At 40.6% G+C, this 18,736-nt stretch overlaps 1 protein-coding gene across 1 annotated transcript; it reads left to right on the top strand.

Annotated features, from left to right (window-relative positions):
• The first annotated feature begins 13,846 nt into the window (after positions 1 to 13,846).
• Positions 13,847 to 15,716, top strand: LOC134565673 (alveolar macrophage chemotactic factor-like). The gene is made up of 4 exons (XM_063425304.1): positions 13,847 to 13,967; positions 14,153 to 14,285; positions 14,397 to 14,480; positions 15,258 to 15,716. The coding sequence occupies exons 1-4, from the start codon at positions 13,901 to 13,903 to the stop codon at positions 15,286 to 15,288; spliced, it is 315 nt and encodes a 104-aa protein (XP_063281374.1). The 5' UTR covers positions 13,847 to 13,900; the 3' UTR covers positions 15,289 to 15,716.
• The last annotated feature ends 3,020 nt before the right edge of the window (positions 15,717 to 18,736 follow it).

Here is an 18,736-nt window from a genome sequence, read left to right as displayed (position 1 = left end):
CACCAGATATGAGTGGCAACTGTCAAAGTACGCTGGCAGGGTTGTGCAGGGCACACGCTGAAGGAAGGCCTGACAGAGCCGCTTGAAGGACACTGACTGTCTGCTATTAGCTTACACTGGAAACCTTTTTTCTTTGTAAAAGCACGCTAAAGAGACACCAGATATGATTGGCAACTGTCAAAGCACGCTGGCACAGGTCTGCAGAGCACACGCTGAAGTAGGCGTGACACCCAGACGCTTGCAGACAACTAACTGATCTTCTATTACAGTGAAAAAAAATATTTATTTTAAATGTAAAGCTTAACCAATTGTTAAAACAGATATGAGTGGTGGCACTGGGCAAGTAGGCACAGTATCCAATGTGAACCTCACACAGAAGCTGGCAGGCAGGCAACTGCTCTTCTATTACAGTGAAAAAAAAATATTTATTTTAAATGTAAAGCTTAACCAATTGTTAAAACAGATATGAGTGGTGGCACTGGGCAAGTAGGCACAGTATCCAATGTGAACCTCACACAGAAGCTGGCAGGCAGGCAACTGCTCTTCTATTACAGTGAAAAAAAAAAATATTTATTTTAAATGTAAAGCTTAACCAATTGTTAAAACAGATATGAGTGGTGGCACTGGGCAAGTAGGCACAGTATCCAATGTGAACTCACACAGAAGCTGGCAGGCAGGCAACTGCTCTTCTATTACAGTGGAAACTAAATTTTGGTTGTAAAAGCACGCTATAGAGACACCAGATATGAGTGGCAACTGCCAAAGCACGCTGGCACAGGTCTGCAGAGCACACGCTGAAGTAGGCCTGACACCCAGACGCTTGCAGACAACTAACTGCTCTTCTATTACAGTGAAAAAAAATATTTATTTTAAATGTAAAGCTTAACCAATTGTTAAAATAGATATGAGTGGTGGCACTGGGCAAGTAGGCACAGTATCCAATGTGAACCTCACACAGAAGCTGGCAGGCAGGCAACTGCTCTTCTATTACAGTGGAAACAAAATTTTGGTTGTAAAAGAACGCTATAGAGACACCAGATATGAGTGGCAACTGTCAAAGTACGCTGGCAGGGTTGTGCAGGGCACACGCTGAAGGAAGGCCTGACAGAGCCGCTTGAAGGACACTGACTGTCTGCTATTAGCTTACACTGGAAACCTTTTTTCTTTGTAAAAGCACGCTAAAGAGACACCAGATATGATTGGCAACTGTCAAAGCACGCTGGCACAGGTCTGCAGAGCACACGCTGAAGTAGGCCTGACACCCAGACGCTTGCAGACAACTAACTGATCTTCTATTACAGTGAAAAAAAATATTTATTTTAAATGTAAAGCTTAACCAATTGTTAAAACAGATATGAGTGGTGGCACTGGGCAAGTAGGCACAGTATCCAATGTGAACCTCACACAGAAGCTGGCAGGCAGGCAACTGCTCTTCTATTACAGTGAAAAAAAAATATTTATTTTAAATGTAAAGCTTAACCAATTGTTAAAACAGATATGAGTGGTGGCACTGGGCAAGTAGGCACAGTATCCAATGTGAACCTCACACAGAAGCTGGCAGGCAGGCAACTGCTCTTCTATTACAGTGAAAAAAAATGATTTATTTAAAATCTAAAGCTTAACCAATTGTTAAAACAGATATGAGTGGTGGCACTGACTGTGCAAATGGGCAAGGCATCCAACCTCACACAGAAGCTGGCAGGCAGGCAACTGCTCTTCTATTACAGTGAAAAAAAATATTTATTTTAAATGTAAAGCTTAACCTATTGTTAAAACAGATATGAGTGGTGGCACTGGGCAAGTAGGCACAGTATCCAATGTGAACCTCACACAGAAGCTGGCAGGCAGGCACCTGCAATTACATTACACAGGGAAAAAAAAAAAAGCAGCCTGATGTTATAGCCCTAAAAAGGGCTTTTTGGGGTGCTGTCCTTACAGCAGAGATCAGATGAGTCCTTCAGGATTGTAGTGGACACTGAATACCCTAGCCTAGCTATCAATTTCCCTATCTAATCAGCAGCAGCTAAACTTTCCCTCCTCTCACTAAGCATGCATCTTCCGAATGAATCGAAAATGGATGCTGGGAGGTAGGTTGGAGGGTGTGGAAGGGAGGGAGTGCTGCTGATTGGCTGGAATGTGTCTGCTGACCGAGAGGCACAGGGTCAAAGTTTGCCCAATGATGACGAATAGGGGGCGGATCGAACTGCGCATGTGTTCAGACTTTTTCTACCAACTAGCAAAAGTATGCTACAATGAAAAATGTATTGTAGCAAATGTTTTTCACACATTATGAACTGTCCTATTGAGGTAATTTTTCATGAGGTTAAAAATTGTGATAAAAAAATTCTCAACATTATAAGACCATACATTACTGAGGGAGTTAGTTGAATTGCTTAAGTGGTTGAAACCACTAGACACCATCTAGCAAATATGTAGGAGCAATAGCATACATTAATAATTGTACTTGGTATCACCTTCTTATGTTTGGACAAGAAGTACAACAACTCATGGACTTACTGTTGGTTGTCACTTCAGATAATTGACTCTTTCCTATTGATGTTTGAAGACTGTGCAGGAACACACACAAAAATAAGCTAACAAAGATGACTACTGCATGAATCAGAAATTTGAAATATTGGAGTCTCTACATTCTATTGAGTGGAGTAATGTCAGACGCAGCACTTTGAAACAAACTGATAAATTTCAATATATAAAGTTCCTATCTAAAACTTTAAATATTATTCTCACTTATTAGTAATAATTTAGCTAGAATTAAACTATGCTTAGCATACTAAAGCAAAACACTTGTAACAGTGAGCATTTACTGAGGGTTTCCTGTTGCAATTCCATATGCATAAAACATATTCCTCCCAGGGAAATCACTTTTCATGTAGTAACAAACAAGCTGTGTGCAAAAAAATATGATCTGTTATTTTGTTTATTGATACCAATGATAAAAGCATACATTGATCAATTTCAGCATGCAAAATGCTATTTTAATAATTATAAGAAATATTATACCTATATAATTTAATCTAAAACCTATTTAAAAAAAAAAGGATTACTAAAAGCAAGGATGGTATCTTCATTAAAAAAGAAAACAAATATATCAAATGGATATAGAAAGAGGGGCGAAGAATAAGGTAAGAATAAGTAATTCTAATATATGTAAGGGGATGTTAGGGCAGTACAATTTTTAACCCCTTGTTCACTTTAGTGTACATAACAGCACTTTAATCACTTTGCAACAGATATATATATACATTCTGATTGATATATCAGAATATAGGCACCTATCACTTTTTTTGTACATAATGGCAATTAGTATCACTTTAAGAATTGTATATAACACTTAAATGTAAATATATTGACATTCATATTTTTCACAGGCACACATCACTTTTATGTACATAACTGCAATAAGTATCACTTTAAGAATTGCAGTAAGCACTTCAATATATATTGACTTCAATACACTTTATTGTACATAATAGCAATTAGTTTCACTTTATGGCTACATTCACATTTATATAATATAGATGAGAACTATTATTATTCTATATATTTTAATATTTTAGTATTTTTGCATGTAGTGCCTATATATAAATAGCACTAACTCACTTTACAGTAGGGAATTGACTTATTACACTTATTACACTGTATGGCACTTTAATACTACATACTATATACCTATTATGGTAATATATTGTACTGTAACTTTAAGAAGCGTTTTTATCAATGTTGCCCCCTACAGGATTTAGAGGATTTATATGTGTACGATTGAACTCCGTTTTTCTAACTTTTTGGATATATAGTATTATGAGTAGTGTAGCGGAGTGCAATATTAGAATCCACGATCTCCGCTGGTATAACAGGTACATCCACAGTCAGCGCTGAAAAGTAAGGCAATATCCCCAATCCTCCCAATAACCGGACGAAACACAGTTTGGGAGTCAACTAACTGGCTTTATTCACAGTGTGCATATTTATACAGTTCCCCATGCAAGGGGTTTCCATACAGTTACTTCAGGGGATTTCTCCCATCATGCAGCATAATTCTCCCAACAGGCTTCGCTGTACGAGAGGGATACTCCCACTAAAATGGACGATTAAGTGGATTATCCCCTCGTGCAGCAGAACTGACAATCTACATTAAAATACAGTTTTAGAGTTTTATTCGGCAGATTAATGTGACCGAACGTTCGGTAGATAGCTGGGGGCTGAGCGCATCTTTTGGGAGAATACCCCTCAGCTCCCAGCTGAACTGACCGAACGCCGCATGAAATACATTTAACCATCGAGTTTGGCTTAAAACTACCGAACACCGACGGGGAACACAATGTGAGTAGAGCGGAACTCCCGAACGCTCTGGAAGTCCAGCGGTATTCGTATCATCGAGTAGCCATTTTTAGTTCCAGGTACTCGACGACCGAACACCGCTGGAGAGACAAAGGATCGAAGATGGCCGACCGCCGCATGGTCGGTAGTCGAACAACGGCCACCTAGGAGAGCCTTTAATTACCGATTGCAACATTGTTGCAATCGGTTAATGAGCGCCACACGCCTCTAAGTGTGTGGTCCACCTGGGGAGCCCGTATTCGTTTGGCGAACGGCACGGATAGCCGCGATTCGTCAAACGAAGTGTTTGCAGGCTGGTAGCTTAGGGCTGCCAGCATGCGAACGGCCACAGTAAAATATACACATACACAATATATACAGTCCCCCCTACAGCCTACAGACAACCTTGGTACAGCATAGTCCAGAAGTGGCTAGGTTTGCCACAATGCTCCCCCAGAACCAAGCCGGCATACACAGTCTGATCCCAACGGATCGGCTTGGGGATGTCCGGGAGAGCACCCACAGATCACTTTTCAAGGTCAGTTTGTCTGGATAACCCGTCGGCGTTACAGTTTTGTTTCCCTGGGCGGTAATGTATGGTGAAGTCGAAGGGCTGCAGCGCCAAACTTCAGTGCAGCAGCCTGGCATTGTCCCCATCCACACGGTTCAGCCACACCAACGGGTTGTGATCTGTGAGTAAGGAAAAAGGTTGTCCATACAAATACGGCTGTAGCTTTTTAAGGGCCCACACCATGGCCAGGCATTCTTTTTCGATGGCGGCGTAGCTTACTTCACGGGGTAATAACTTTCGGCTCAAGTAGGCTACGGGGTGTTCTCCACCATCGGCTCCAACTTGGCTCAGCACTGCCCCCAATCCAAACATTGAAGCGTCTGTGTGAACAAGAAATATTTTAGTTGGATCGGGTGCAGCGAGTACGGGAGCATTAGTTAGAGCAGTCTTTAGCTGTTGAAATGCCTGATCACACTCTGGGGCCCAGGTAACCTGTCGGGGAAGGTTTTTACGTGTCAAGTCGGTCAGGGGTTTGGCTAGGGCACTATAATTGGGCACGAACTTCCGGTAGTACCCCGCTGTACCTAGGAATGCTAGTACTTGGGTCTTGGTCCTAGGGGTAGGCCACTTAGCCACAGCTTCAATTTTGGCCGGTTCGGGTTTCTGGTGCCCGCTCCCCACCCGGTGTCCTAAATATTGTACCTCTGCCATCCCGACATGGCACTTACTAGGTTTCAGGGTCAGTCCTGCCTCCCCTATACGGTCAATAACTGCTCCTATATGTCGGAGGTGTTCTGACCAGCTCTGGCTATATATGGCAATATCGTCCAGGTATGCACATGCATATTCCTGGAACCCGTCCAATAGCCGATCCACAATCCTTTGAAAGGTCACCGGAGCGTTTTTCATCCCGAAAGGCATGACCCGAAATTGGTACAGGCCAAACGGGGTGACAAACGCCGACTTGGGGATGGCATCATCGGCTAGCGGAATTTGCCAGTATTCCTTACATAAGTCTATGGTCGTAAGATACTGTCCTCTAGCCATTTTATCCAGCAACTCGTCTATCCGGGGCATCGGATAGGCATCAGACACCGTTTTGTCATTTAGCCTCCGTAAGTCAACGCAGAAGCATGTGGTGCCGTCTTTCTTGGGCACCAAAACTACCGGCGATGCCCAGGGGCTGTCTGACGGTTCGATAACCCCTAGTTGCAACATTTCGTCAATTTCTGCCTTCATATGTGCCTTGACTGCTTCAGGGACACGATATGGTGTCTGCCGCATAGGTAGCTGTCCTGGGGTTTCCACTCGGTGAGTGGCCAGCGGAGTGTACCCGGGTAAGTTGGAGAAGATAGCTCCTTTAGCTAGGATCAACTCTTGTACCTGGGCACGCTCTGAAGGGCTTAACCGCTCTCCCAGTTGGATACCCTTGGAGGGCTCTATCTGGTCCTCGGGTTCTAATAGGTCAGGTAGCGGCAGATTCTCCTGATCCTCAGAGGCTGAGGCGCATATGGCCGCCACGTCCTCTATCCTCTCATGGTAGGGTTTGAGCATGTTCACATGAAGCATGCGTCGCTTCCCTACCCCTGAGCAGGGGCCAATCACATAGGTCGTGTCGCATCGCTGCTCTACTACCTGGTATGGGCCTTGCCAGATGGCCTGCAGCTTGTCTGTGCGGACAGGTTTTAAAATTAAAACTTTCTGTCCCACTTGAAAGCTACGGTCTCTGGCTCCCCTATCGTACCAGCGGCGCTGGCGTTGTTGGGCCGCCCGGAGGTTGGTGTGTACAGCCTGGGTCAACGCCTCCAGTCGGTCCCTGAACTCCAGCACGTAAGATACAATGGGGTTACCATCAGGGCTACTCTCCCCTTCCCAATGTTCTCTAATGAGGTTCAATGGCCCCCGCACCCTCCTCCCAAATAGCAATTCAAAGGGGGAAAAGCCTGTCGACTCTTGGGGTACCTCCCTATAGGCAAAAAGTAGATGGGGTAAGTAACGCTCCCAGTCCTTATGAGTCTCGCCAAATGTACGGAGCATCTGTTTTAGGGTCCCATTAAATCTCTCACATAACCCATTGGACTGGGGATGGTATGCTGAGTTAACTATGGGTTTTATACCACATACCTTCCAAAGCTGTTGGGTAACCTCGGCGGTGAACTGGGTGCCCCTATCTGAGATTATCTCTTGGGGAAACCCGACCCGGGAAAATATTTTTATTAATGCTTCAGCTACCGTCTCTGCATGGATGTTGGAGAGGGCAATGGCCCCGGGATACCGAGTGGCGTAGTCCACTACGGTTAAAATGTACCTCTTCCCGGAGGGACTGGGTTTGGGTAGAGGCCCGACGATATCTACAGCTACTCTGCTAAAGGGTTCCTCAATGATGGGTAATGGGCATAGCTTAGCCTTATGGCGGTCACCTCATTTGCCTACTCGTTGGCACACGTCACAGGAGGTGCAATATTGCCTTACATCCTTAGAGATCCCAGGCCAGAAAAAAGCGTGGGTCAATCGGTAGCGGGTGCGGGTCATTCCCAGGTGACCTGATAGAGGAATGTCGTGAGCTATCCTAAGCAGCTCTTGCCTATACTTCTGGGGTACTACTAGCTGCTTGGTGGTCACAGTGACCACTCCGCCTACCCCCTTCTCTGCTATACGGTATAATAACCCTTTCTCCCAGATGTACCGCTCCCCCTCTAAACCAGCCTGATCAGTGCTCACTTTATCTCTGTACACCTGCAGCGTGGGGTCAGTTTTTACGTCTGCCTCAAATTGTGTGGGGGTGTCCCAGGTCATACATGTCAAGGGGTTGTCATGGTTTCTTACCTGAGCCTCGGTGTGAGCTGGTGGGGCCGTGGTGCGTGCCTGCTGCCGGGTGGTTACGGGGTAGACCTCCTGAGGTGGGGCCTGAGGTACAAAAGCAGAGGTCATCTGACCCAGGTCATTCCCCAGTACCACATCCGCTGGTAGGTTTTGCATCAAGCCTACCTCTATCATGCCCTCCCCCGCACCCCAATGCAAATGAATCTTAGCAGTGGGCAATCGGTACACTGCTCCCCCTGCCACTCGTACTGCCACAGATCCCCCAGTGTGTGCTGTATCAGGAACCAAATGGGGAGTAATCAGAGTTAGGGTAGCTCCCGAATCCCGAAGTCCCTGGACTTCCTTTCCCTCCACGGTCACTAGCTGGCGGTGATATTGCCGGTTATCCGTGTCTCGGACTGTCATGACTTCATGTAATATACCCAGGGGTTCCTCCGCATGAACACTCCACAATTCCTGTGTGGTTGGTTCCCTTTGATAATAATGGGCAGCGGCCCAAGGTACTGGGTTTGGGTGCCCCTGATTCCAGGCGGGCTTGCCCTGGTTTTGGGTACATTCCCGGGCCATATGCCCCCATTGTTTGCAAGAGTGGCATTGGATGTTGGCCCGCCCTTTATACCTAGAGGGTGGAGGCAAATTCCCTTGGGAAGAACGAAATGGGGAGGCTGTGTGCGCTGGGGTTGGTATAGCGCTAGGTAGTCCGGTGGGTCGTGGGTAGCTTTTGGCTATAGGTCCATGGTGTCGCCGTGCGTCAAAGTGTTGGTCGGCCAATCTAGCTGCTTCAGTTAGGGTGAGGGGTTTCCTGTCCCGCACCCATTCTTGTGTCTCTGGGGATAGTCCATTAAAAAACTGCTCCAATAACATCAGCTGACGCAACCCTTCCATGGTGGTGGCTTGGCTGGCCTGTATCCACCCTTGGGAGGCCTGGTCTAGCTTGTGTGCCCATTCAGCGTGCGAATCCCGTTCTGGTTTGCGCAAGTTTCTGAACTTGCGCCGGTATGCCTCCGGAGTAATGGCATACCTCTCTAATATTGCTCGTTTCACCTTCTCATAATCTTTGCTGTCCTCACTGGGCACAGCACGGTATGCTTCGGCTGCCCGACCTGCTAGCTTGCCTGCCAGCAGTGGCACCCATACTGTACGCTCTAACTCATGCAAATCACAAAGTCTCTCAAAGTCCTGCAAGTACCCATCAATCTCATCCTTTTCCTCGCAAAATGCTTTGAAGGCCTGATACGGGATTTTGGGTTTTACCGGGTTGTATAGGTTGCGGACTCTGCTCGAGCCAGCGTGTGCTGCGGGCTGTGTGCCATTACGTATTCCTGCACATTCGCCATCACTAGGTTCATCATGGCATCTGATACAGGCTGCGACAAAAATGCTAGCCTGGTCCTCATTTCTCTCTCAAAGAGCGTTTCCTCCATAACTGCTGGGGGTGTAGCACTGCGGGCTCGGTCTCCCTCCATCAGCTCGGCAATTAGTGTAGCCTTGGGTTTGCTGCTGGCTATCTTACCCCTGGCTTCCAGCAGTTCTTTTAACGTTTGTCTCTTCAGCTTAGAATAATCTGTCTCCATTCACTTTCGGTAATCAGTTCTTTCGCTGTATTCTGCTTGCCATTCCCTTTTCCTATTCGGCAGTTCTGATTGCACGAATTGCGCTTTTCGGCTGTAAGGTTCGGATCCCGTCGCTTGCCACCAATTGTAGCGGAGTGCAATATTAGAATCCATGATCTCCGCTGGTATAACAGGTACATCCACAGTCAGCGCTGAAAAGTAAGGCAATATCCCCAATCCTCCCAATAACCGGACGAAACACAGTTTGGGAGTCAACTAACTGGCTTTATTCACAGTGTGCATATTTATACAGTTCCCCATGCAAGGGGTTTCCATACAGTTACTTCAGGGGATTTCTCCCATCATGCAGCATAATTCTCCCAACAGGCTTCGCTGTACGAGAGGGATACTCCCACTAAAATGGACGATTAAGTGGATTATCCCCTCGTGCAGCAGAACTGACAATCTACATTAAAATACAGTTTTAGAGTTTTATTGTGACCGAACGTTTAATGTGACCGAACGTTCGGTAGATAGCTGGGGGCTGAGCGCATCTTTTGGGAGAATACCGCTCAGCTCCCAGCTGAACTGACCGAACGCCGCATGAAATACATTTAACCATCGAGTTCGGCTTAAAACTACCGAACACCAACGGGGAACACAATGTGAGTAGAGCGGAACTCCCAAACGCTCTGGAAGTCCAGCGGTATTCGTATCATCGAGTAGCCGTTTTTAGTTCCAGGCACTCGACGACCGAACACCGCTGGAGAGACAAAGGATCCAAGATGGCCGACCGCCGCATGGTCGGTAGTCGAACGACGGCCACCTAGGAGAGCCTTTAATTACCGATTGCAACATTGTTGCAATCGGTTAATGAGCGCCACACGCCTCTAAGTGTGTGGTCCACCTGGGGAGCCCGTATTCGTTTGGCGAACGGCCCGGATAGCCGCGATTCGTCAAACGAAGTGTTTGCAGGCTGGTAGCTTAGGGCTGCCAGCATGCGAACGGCCACAGTAAAATATACACATACACAATATATACAGTCCCCCCTACAGCCTACGGACAACCTTGGTACAGCATAGTCCAGAAGTGGCTAGGTTTGCCACAAGTAGAGTTATATAGCTGTATAGCAGTTAATTATGTTTGCATGATTGTATTGTGTATATGGTATTAAGATCTTGACTGTTGACATGCTGTTACTTCTGTGGACTGAGGACACATATTATGAGGTTATTTTATTATGTTTTAATGTGTTTGATCATCTGGCATTCACCGTGGCGCCCAGGAGCGTCACCTCGTTGCCGGGGAGCTTGTAATCATTTTGGGTAACCCTGGCAATGGATGGTGACGCGAGGTCGCTACTTCCGGTTTTCGGCATACCCACACATGCGCATTGCAGTCAGTGAGACGCCGGGTGAGGAATGCTCCAGGTGGTGAGTGTTTTCAGTGATTTAATTACCAGTCTGTTTGGCTATATAAACGCAATGTCTATGATATGTATTTTGTGCTAAACTGATCCTGATGAAAGCCACAATGGATGGCTGAAACGTTGATGTGATGTATCATGTTTTAAGAATTTTGGAAAAAAGAAGAAATTTTATCAACATACAGACCGTGAGTGCAAGCCTTCCTTCTGCATATTATATATATATATATATATATATATATATATATATATATATATATATATATATATATATATATAATAAAAAATACACAAGATCCAGCGCACTCTCCTATCTACTAAACAGCAACTTCAATGTTGACAGACTTTATTAGTTTTTAAAAGTTTTTTTAAAAACACCTAATCTAGGCAAAATAAATAATGGGGATTTAGTTACATTATATGATCATACATTGCATAAGCCCGCCACAACGTCAATGTACCCCATCTTTGGCAGGTCCTACTCTCACAGCCTAATGTCTGCTCTTATGAGATTAACCCACTTACTTGGGAAAAAATTCCATCTGAGGCTCTCTGCAGTACAAGGCTAAATAGGGACCTGAGATGAGGCACCTGTAACAGGGAGGGGTGCAAAACCAAGGAGTTGGCTAGACTCCCAAATATATATATATATATATATATATATATATATATATGAAACATGGGGGATGGTTGCACTCACCTGAACATGCTTAAATGGGGTGCTGCTGGGGGCCATATTATACAATAAAAAATACACAAGATCCAGCGCACTCTCCTATCTACTAAACAGCAACTTCAATGTTGACAGATTTTATTAGTTTTTAAAAGTTTTTTTAAAAACACCTAATCTAGGCAAAAAAATAATGGGGATTTACTTACATTATATGATCATACATTGCATAAGCCTGCCACAACGTCAATGTACCCCATCTTTGGCAGGTCCTACTCTCACAGCCTAATGTCTGCTCTTATGAGATTAACCCACTTACTTGGGAAAAAATTCCATCTGAGGCTCTCTGCAGAACAAGGCTAAATAGGGACCTGAGATGAGGCACCTGTAACGTATATATGTCAGCAGGTAGCAGAGGTGTGTGTGTGTGTGTGTATATATATATATATATATATATATATATATATATTAATGTGTTGCTTTATTGAGCAATTACAAATTCACACAATGTTCCAGTCGAAGTTTCAGTCTGTAAAATACTTTTTTCAAGACAATTGTGTATGTGAGATGGATACCTTATATACAAAAAATGCAGTGATCCTATTTGGAGGTGAACAGGTGAATAATTTGGTTGGAGACAGCACCAGAGCATTGAGTGCTGGGACCTGGGACGTGTATATATATATATATATATATATATATATATATATATATATATATATATATATATATATATAAATATTTACAAACACACAATACACACAACACATATACATGGGATTCCTGAGGTTTTGTGTATGTTTTGGATGTTTGCTAGACTTGGAGAATTGATATTGTAAGAATTGAGATTGATTGGTTAAATGCGGTTGTGTGTGTGGTTGGCTGAGTGTGATTGTATTTGGTAGTGTGACTGTTTTTTTTTCATAATTAACACTACCCACTTACCTTTATGGGTTATTCCATGATAGTCCTGTGGGTGCTTTGCAGGATACCAGTGGCCTGAAAATGCTTTTCCCATTCTTCATGGTACCCTCAAAGGGATCGCGTGGATCTATTTTTCTTGCAGTACAGTTTTTATTTTTCCATCAGATTTTTGCTAAACAGAATTTTTTTAATTATCTTAAAAATAACATCAGCATAAGATGCCATGGTTCTCTGGACAGCCGCCCTGCTGTTGGCGGCAAGGAAGCCCTCTGCCTGCAGTACCCTATGGAAGATGTCAGGACAAGGTATTACCCTGTGGCATCTATCAGTAGTCTGAAGCCGTGAGGTCTTGACATGGTCCAGAGTGATGCGAGGAAGCATGCAGTTGTGCATCTCCCACATCTGCGCAAACAATTGATCTAATTCACGGAGAAGCACCTACCCTGCTTTAAGTATGTCAGCAGGTCGCAGAGGTGTACAACACAGCCTATGCCAAGTTTTGTGCCCAAAATGTGCTGATTAAGTACTGTAAGTATTTGGTTTAATAATTAGATTTTTGAAGGAGCTCCAGCCACATGCAACTAGCTTGGTTGGCTGTCAGGCCACGCACATGTTTTTTTTTTTTGTTTTTTTTTAGCCCTTGTAGTGAAAAATTAACATGATGTGAAAAAGTCCTGAAGAAAAAGGGGAACTAAATTTAAAGTATTAAAAAACAAATAAGTGGGTCATAAATTGACTGAGGAGAGCAATCTAAAACCTAGTAAAAAAAAAAGGAAGGTATCTTTATTAAAAAAGAAAACAAATATATCAAAATGATATAGAAAGAGGGGATAATCACCTAAACAAAAAGGAAAGGTATCAATTCCAAAAATAGAACATATACATAAACTGATATGAAAAAAAGTAAACTATATCATGGTGGAAATTCAGAATACGATAAAAAATAAATTAAATATAAAAATACAAATTATTTTTTGGGGGAATAAGGGGCTGATCGTCAAACCTAAAGTCTTTAATAAAATACAAAAAAATATATTTATACTAAATTTAAAAGATCAAACTCTAAATTAAGACCCCTAGAAGTTAGAGTTCCTAAATTAAAAACCCACTCCATTTCCACAATTATATATATATATATATATATATATATATATATATATATATATATATATATATATAAATTGTTAAAATGTTTTTATTCCTGCCCTCATATATACTTATGATACGAATCAGTATAATAATACCCAGAATTTCCTTTAGAGGCATAACATTAATTAATTTGCTGATTAATAAACATCCTGTTAGATGATTTATGAAATAAAGGCACATTTATAAAGGCACGTGCTCTGGAAATTTCCCAAAATGTGGAATTCACCAACATTACATAACTGCAATAGCTCAAATGACAGATTTGAGTTAAATCAATCTTGCAAAAAACTGTAAGACAAGAGATAAAAAAAAAACAAAAAACTTACTTATTTGACTTGAATGACGTTAACTTCTTTTTTTATGACTCACAGCATGAGCCTGAACAGGCTGGAAATTCCTGTTTCACAATTCTTCAGCATATAAAAGGAATCACTGTCTGCATACAACACAAACAATACAGACGACCCCAACTAACAGCATCAAACACTGCAAGCATACAAGGAAACATGGAAACTCAGACAAAGGTTCTGGTTTTCTTAGCTATTTGTCTGGCATGTTCTGCTGTATCCAAAGGTAAGCATTTTATTTACTTATTACTGAAGTGAAAAAAGAGCTGCTTATTATCATTTATCAGTGCTCACTTTGTACTGTATTTTTTTATTGTCTAATTTATTTTGCTAGCATGCTAGTGTAACGCAGACATGACATAAACATTGATATGGCATCCTTTAAATAAGTATAATTTTATTTTTTTACAGGAATGCCTATGGCAAGAATGAGTGAGCTGAGGTGTATTTGCATAAGCACAGAGTCAAGGTTTATAGCCTCTAAACATTTCCAGAATGTTGAGATTATTCCTAAAGGACCACATTGCAAAAATGTGGAAGTGATGTAAGTATTTATAGTTTTTATTTTTCTTAATTGATACTTGGAACAATTTTCCAGATGAGATGAAACAATAATAACATGATTAATAATAATTTGTCTTGTTTCGACCCACAGAGTAACTTTAAAAAATGGACAAGAAGTATGCTTAGATCCATCTGCCCCATGGGTTAAGAAGAGAATTGATAGAATTCTAGACAGGTATGTACAAGCAGAAAAAAATACCAAATAGCTGCTTTCGGTGTTCATATTATATAAAGTTTGTGGATAATATAAACAGTTTTACAGAGGATGTTGTAGGACATCCCATCTTAGGAGAATTAAGAACATCTAAAAATCCATAGGCCTACCATAGAAATGAATAACTTAAGGTTCTAGGTACATTGAAATATTTGTGAACTAGATTAGCTTTTGGTTGCAATCAACTTTCATAATGTATGTGTTTATTAATTTTCATATAATTAGGTTATCGTATTAGAAAACTTAGCATAAAATACAATGCAGGCACCATGTAACTTACTAAATGTGTCATAGCTATATTATTGCATATGGCTATGTCATATTATTGCAATTACAGGGTTATTCAGTAAAGTAAGAATTCTAAGTGAATTTTAAATCTAAGGTCAGAGTAGCTGAATGGAAAGCATAGGTGACTTAGATAATATTTCAGATTGGCTATTTTGATCTTAAATGTAAAACTTCACTTTGAATTCATCCTGAATTCTCACATTAGTGAATGACCTTGCAAGTCTTCAATTTATAATGTCTTGTCTTATACTGTGTGTCTTTTTCCACAAACTTGCCCTGTTAAATGTAAATTATTTTACAATAAAAAAATATTGTTTTATACATATATCTATATATAAAATAGTTTTCATACCTAGGCAAGTAAAATAATTATATAGGAAGTATATATTACATATTACACTGTGTAAATTATTTTTCAATTAATATATCAAATCCACATTATCATTTTAGTACAAAGACCACACCTGTGCCTCCTCAATAATTTGTGAATCACAAGAAGTGGCTGAGAAGAAGAAAAGGAACACAGCATGAAAAGCTAACTTCAAATGGATATAGTGACATTTTTTTATTTATTTATTTTTTATTTAAGGTTACGAAAAAAACTTATATTTTTCTTGGTGACTATGTTGCTACAATGTTCTGAAAACAGTGTTTAAGTAATTTGTATCATGTTCATTATGGTTTTTTTAAAAATCACAAAGCTCACGAATCAGAGAAAAGACTCACTATTTTAATTGTTTCAATTCAATGTAAATTTGGATACAGTATATCTTGATTTGGACATGAATGTTCTTTCATATACTGAACTTATACACATTTGTGTATTAAAAAAATATTGAAAAAATGAATCTGTAAAACAGAACTCCTATATGGTATAGAACTTTATCTGTATTGATAAAGTTACAAATGTTGTCAGTATTAAGAATAATATTTCTTTATTTAAATAATTATTTAATGTATTTATTTGTAATTGTATGAATTTTAAAAAAGTGCACAAATTGTATTATATTTAATATGCTAACTAATACTTGAAATGTTTATTTTTGTAACAAAAATAAATTTTTTGGTTTATTCATTAGTTTGTTTTTGTTTGTTTCAGTATTTGTTTATATTCAACATGTGTAAGAGTATGCAGAAGTGCATTACAAAAATCAGCACATATAAAGCATAGAATATCTTTTTAATTCGTGTAATGGAAGACTATAATTTATGAAGGTCTAAAAACACTTAAGGGGGTTTAGAATCGGCTCCTTCTGTGTTGCTTTGTTTTGTGCCTTTTCTGTGAGTGCCAATAAAGTTAATTTTATTATTTAGAGACCACATACCCCAGAGTTTTTCCTTTAATGTCTAGCATGGTTTATTTGGAATATACTGTTCCATAAACCTTACAAGAAAAGTCAGATAGGGAATGAGAGTATTTTAGTATAAGCATATTCCTAGAAATCAAAACTGATCCTGCATTATATAGGTTTAGTTACAGCCAGCAACAACATGGACCACAAAAAGGTGAAACCTTTAATAGGGAGACCCATTGTTTCAGGTATATGCTCTCTTAATGAGACTGTATATAAACTAATTGAATATTATCTTCAATCCTAAGTATTAAGGTTATTCAACTATTTGATGGATAACAAATATTTAGGTTAACCAAAAGTTTTCCTAAGCCAATATGCGCTTCATATTTTTTCTAATCCAATTATATAATAATCTAATTTTGGCAACTGAGAAATTACATTGCAAAAATGGCTGATATTGCCTAGCCATTAGACCAAGCCATATGGTGTCCATTTTTGCATGTCAGTACAGTTATAGGCCCCCTTTTTCTGCTGTGTTGGCTGTCTGAATAACTTTTCCAATTTTTTTTAGTACCGAAATTGTACTGAGATGAACAGGAGCAAAAACCAAATACTATGACTTGAAATTTTTTTTGGCAAAGTGGTTTGGAAGAACCAACAATTTTTTATTATGCACAAGTCTTTTTAACACAGTTTTTTTTTGTACTCAAAGCTCAGTTGTTTAGAATATAGCTACAGAGGCAGTCTACACAGCATACTTATAGGATATGGCACCACTTTAGCTATATCTGAAGAGGGTGTTGTATAGAAGGTGCCCGAGGGAATCTGGTAAGTCAAACCATTCATGGTGCTTAGAGTGCCCCTTTAATAGAATAATACACATTTCTACACTCGTCTTTTATAAATTTGATAAGGTGTTAAACACTGCAATTATTTTGTAAGATGCTCAACCACCCTGATTGCCAAGCTAATAAATTACACTCATCCTAGTACTACAAATGTGGACCAGGCCCCACTAAATTTGCAAAGACCCAATATAGACAAGTTCACTTTTAGACCTGTACCCATTAGTGTCATTAAGAAACACCTTAATAATTTAAAAATAAAAAAACAGTCTGGACCTGATCAAACCACAGCAATGTTGAAGCTCAGTGCACCTGCAATTGCTTTACCTGTCACAACCCTAATTAACAAATCCTTAGTGTCTGGATATATACCCAAACTTTGGAAGACTGCGAGAGTAGTGCCTATTCATAAAAGTGGTGACACTACTTTGGTTTCTAACAATCGCCCAATATCATTGCTCCAAATATTGTAAAAAATCTTCAGGTTTTTGCCTGAACCACTCCACTACAACTGCCCACTTAAAAGTTTGTAATGACATCCAAAGAGGCATGGAATGATCTGCCTAATGTCTGCAAATCCTCAAATGTACACATGTACGTAGACGACACAGTAATTTATGCAAGCAAAACTGATCTACCGCAGCTTGAAGCAGTGCCCCAAGACAAGTTCACAGAGGTAGAAAAGTGGATCATAAAAAACAAACTCTTCCTAAACACTGACAAAACTGTCACAATGATCTTTGGAACAGTACCTAAATTACACAAATTACACAATTCCCATCTATGCATCAAAACAAAATCAAATAGCACACTGACCGCAGTCCACTTTTTCAAATACTTGGGTATGTTGTTAGACACCAATCTATCTTTTGGCCTCCACATAGAAAAACTTGCATCTGAACTTTATCCAAAACTAGGTGCCCTGTACAGAAACAAATCCTGCCTAAGCCCTACAGTAAAGGAAAAGATTGTACAACAAATGCTGATGCCAATAATTGAATATGGGTACATAGTATATGCACATTCACCGCAAACCCACCTTAATAAACTTAATACATTGTATAACTCGTTCTGCCGCTTAGTGCTACAATGTAATTACATGACCCACCATTGTGACATACTAAAAGAACTAAACAGGCTGTCGCAGAATGCTCTCCCTGGCTATTCCCACCTCTTACAACCTCCGATCCAGTACCAACACTTTATTTATTCTACCTCAATACAAAAAGAAAGCGGCTCGATCCTCCTTTTCCTACAGAACGCCGCAATTATGGAACGACTTCCGGCACACTTTTAAATCTTCCCAAGGCATAAAATACTTTAAAAGATCCTCTCTACATACCTCAAAACAGAATGCACCTGTCATGGTTGATTATATATTTCCTACCTGTCCTATGTTAAATTTTGTATATATTGTGTATTAATATTGTTTTTGTATTTTATTGTACCTTAAGGTAACAATGCAATGTTTTGTGGACCCAGGACATACTTGAAAACGAGGGACATCTCAATGGTAAAATATTTTATAAATAAATAAATAAAATAGGATCATGAAGGATGGGAAATGAAGAATTCAGTGTAGCTGCAGCAATGGCCAGTTATGGGAAAATACAGCTCTTGCAACAACTGATAATCGTGCAAATAAACTCTTGATTTTTGTTTATAGGGACACTCTAAGCACGAAAGCCATTACAGCTTAAGATAGCAGTATTGGTGCCTAGGTGTTGTGCCTGCACTTTGACAAATGTAAGAATTGCACTATTTGGCAGTCAGTACTCCTCTAGTTGCT

Source organism: Pelobates fuscus, chromosome 6 (genome assembly GCF_036172605.1).
Source record: "Pelobates fuscus isolate aPelFus1 chromosome 6, aPelFus1.pri, whole genome shotgun sequence".
Taxonomy (NCBI): domain Eukaryota; kingdom Metazoa; phylum Chordata; class Amphibia; order Anura; family Pelobatidae; genus Pelobates; species Pelobates fuscus.
Note: the sequence above shows the minus strand (reverse complement) of the source record. Positions and strands in the feature narration are given on the sequence as shown.